The 2,926-nt window shown below is 55.0% G+C and overlaps 1 protein-coding gene across 1 annotated transcript in view; it reads right to left on the reverse strand.

Moving 5' to 3' along the window:
- The window catches only part of LOC311353675 (E3 ubiquitin-protein ligase SH3RF1-like), a gene marked incomplete at its 5' end in the record, with an annotated part of 19,117 nt that extends 17,196 nt beyond the window's left edge, over nt 1–1,921 (reverse strand). The window contains one exon of the mRNA XM_084473568.1: nt 1,568–1,921. Coding sequence (XP_084329694.1) covers nt 1,568–1,921 — 354 coding nt within the window. The remainder of the gene's footprint in view (nt 1–1,567) is intronic.
- Nucleotides 1,922–2,926: the final 1,005 nt, after the last annotated feature.

Consider the following 2,926-nt stretch of genomic DNA (forward strand, 5'->3'; position numbering starts at 1 on the left):
AGGTCGCCTAGAGCTTCGCCTCCGTGGAAGTTCTGCTTCAGAAGAGCTCCCGTGATTTGGTGCATGAGAAACTTATAGTATCTTTCATGGCCAGGTGTGTGTGCTAGCCTTTGTGTGGGTTATCGAGGGTTCTCTTGTCCCTGAGCCTCCAGGTTGTGTTGTCTTTCTGTGTGATATGTGTGTCCTCGCCGTCCGGCTGTGGCAGAGTGTTCTCCGCAGACTGATAGGGGGGCTCGAGGGTCATCTTCACCCTCTTGAATGTGTGGTGTGTTGTGTTTATTAGATTTGGGCCCAGAGTTGACTATATTCATAATGTAATGTCCATTTAGGTTATTTTTTCCCATCATATCCCCCTCAAGTCGTCGTCAGACGACTTTCACTTAAAAATAACGACAAACTCGACCATACAACAAAAAATAAAAAATAAAAAATAAAAACAGCTGTCCCCCTCAACCCGTCGCTAGACGGTTTCACTTACTAGGGACACGAGGGGTTGGACCTCAGCGCTTGACGTATCATTGTAGCATCATCAATAACATCAGAAAGACGACAAACTTGACCATAAAAATAAGCAACCATGAGCATGGGATCCTAATATCTCGCTTGGCCGGGTGTATGGGGAACCACGTGGGAGAAACGCTACTCATGCTTCGGACATGAGTATGCCATACACACCCCTCCTAGGGGGTGGCATCCACCCCGGCCTTACATTGCAGTATCCCTTTGCACAATGACACGGAAGGCAAGGTAAAAACAGAACATGTGATTAAGCAAGAAATTGGGATTATGGCAAAGTAATTAAAATCGAAAGAATCAATCCCTCCTAGCGGCCCGGTGGGGCTGCTAAATCACAACAGCAAACAAACAAACCAACAGCAGAATACGAGGCTATATATCATCACGTATCCTCCTTTCAGCACCTTCAGCTATAGAAAAATAAGATAAAAGCAAGCGGGAACATCCTTCATTAGCCCCTGCCAGGGATGCACATGGGAGTATGGGCGGTAGCACCCCCATACTAATTAAAAAGACCCGTTTATTCAATGGCCCTGGCAGGGCGTTATCCTGGTGAGCATGAGCAATACAGCGGGAAATATTATTGCAAAATGGCATTCTACCTTAACCGGGTTATAGGCTATACAGCAATTGTAGCAAATACCGCCAGGGGTGCCCTCAAGCCCTAAGGGAACGGGCCGCAGCCCCTGGTACCGGAACGCAGATCCCTGGTCCGAGCGACGTGGCTGCATCAGGTGGGAGGAGGGGGCGGTGCTGTAGCCGGGGACGGGAAGTGGGGCCGCCCACCTGGAGAGGTTACCAGCACTTCACAGGTAGGGGGAGGGGGTGGGGCGGGGGCTGGGAATGGGGGAATGCCCACCTGGAGAGGTTACTAGCACTTCACAGGTAGGGGGAGGGGGTGGGGGCGTGAAGCTGTGGGTAGGGGAGGTCGTACCCATAGCCAAGGGCCGTGGTTTCCAGGTGTCCTCGTTGACCGACCTGGTCAAGCTGGTCAGAGTACATTCTCCCAGTTTCTACACCAACCCTGGATGTTATGCTGGGATCCCATTACCCCTTCCCCTTGGAGTCCCATGTAGGTATCTTTCGTTCCATCGCAGAGGTACACCTCGTATCCCTCCCATTCCAGGGGTCCCCCTCGGCACGGGATGATATCGCACAGGAGGAAGAGATAGACGACGCTGGTACCGTACTTATAGTTCAGAGCTAGCCCTCCGTATTTGCGGAGGCAGGGGTCGTCGGGAGAGGTGTAGGGGTACCCGAGGGGTGCGCCTCTCCTATGGCGGTGTGGAGCCCGGGTTTGTGGTGCCGGGGACGCTCCCGTCTCCGCCGGCAGGGGTCCGGTGTTTAAGGCCCTGGCAGGCGTAGATAGGTGGTGGTCAAGCCCCCACAGGATTAGGAAGCCCATCATGGCCGTGCTGATGTAGTACTTATGGGCCCGGCTCTGTCGTTCCGTGTTCGGACCCCGGAGTCTCATGGTGCTGTTGAGCGAGGTCGCGCTGAGTAGCGGCGAGGGAGCGTTCGTTGGGGCCGTCCGCCTTGCGGGTGGCGGTCAGGTGGTGCCAGCGGGCGCCGCTCTTTCCTGCAAGGGAGACAGAAAAGGGGGTGGCCAAAAGTACCTTATAGGGGCCGTCCCATCGTGGCTGAAGGCACTGTCTTTTATGAACCTTCACCCAGACCCAGTCCCCGGGTTTGACGAGCAGGGCCGGGGACGTTTCAGGGGCTGGTCGGGAGGTGACCTGTGAGTATAGGGCTCGGGAAGCGTGAGTCAGGGCCTGCACATACTCTAGGAGGACCTCATCGTAATGGTCTAGTACTGGCCCCCTGGGGGGTGCATGTGGCCCGGGCATGGGCCTCCCGGTTACCAACTCAAAGGGGCTGAGTCCGCATCGTGAGCTAGGGTGGGAGCGTACGCTGAACAGCGCCAATGGGAGGGCTTCTACCCAATTCATTTTCTTCTTCGTGGCGTAGCCCGCTAACTCCTCCTTCAACTGTTGTTGCTGCTGGGGGCGGATGTGTGCGTGTATGGCGCCTCGGCTGTTATGATCGTAGGGCCCCTGTTTCATCACCCCTTCCCGTTGCCACCCTTTAATGTAGTCATCGTATCGTGCTTCCCATTTCTTCCTTGTGCTGTCGTCCAGGATCTTTCCTGGTTCGAGGTTTAGAGTTAACCAGTTCAACGCTCTGATTCTCTGCTGGTCCGCCATTTCGTGCGTCCTCCTCTGGTTGATTTCTACTGTCTTGTTCAATCGCCCAGCGGCTTGTCTGGACTGCCTTGTGGCGTGCGTGTTCTGGGAGCGCGATGGGGTGTGGCCCACGTACGCCCCGGGATGTGGCGGGTCCCGGAGGGGGTAGTCAAAGTCAAAGTCAAGGTAGTACCGGTGTAGTCCAGGGGGGTAGTCAAAGTCAAAGT

Source organism: Micromesistius poutassou (genome assembly GCF_964030765.1).
Source record: "Micromesistius poutassou genome assembly, chromosome: 9".
In the NCBI taxonomy this organism is placed as follows: Eukaryota; Metazoa; Chordata; class Actinopteri; order Gadiformes; family Gadidae; genus Micromesistius; species Micromesistius poutassou.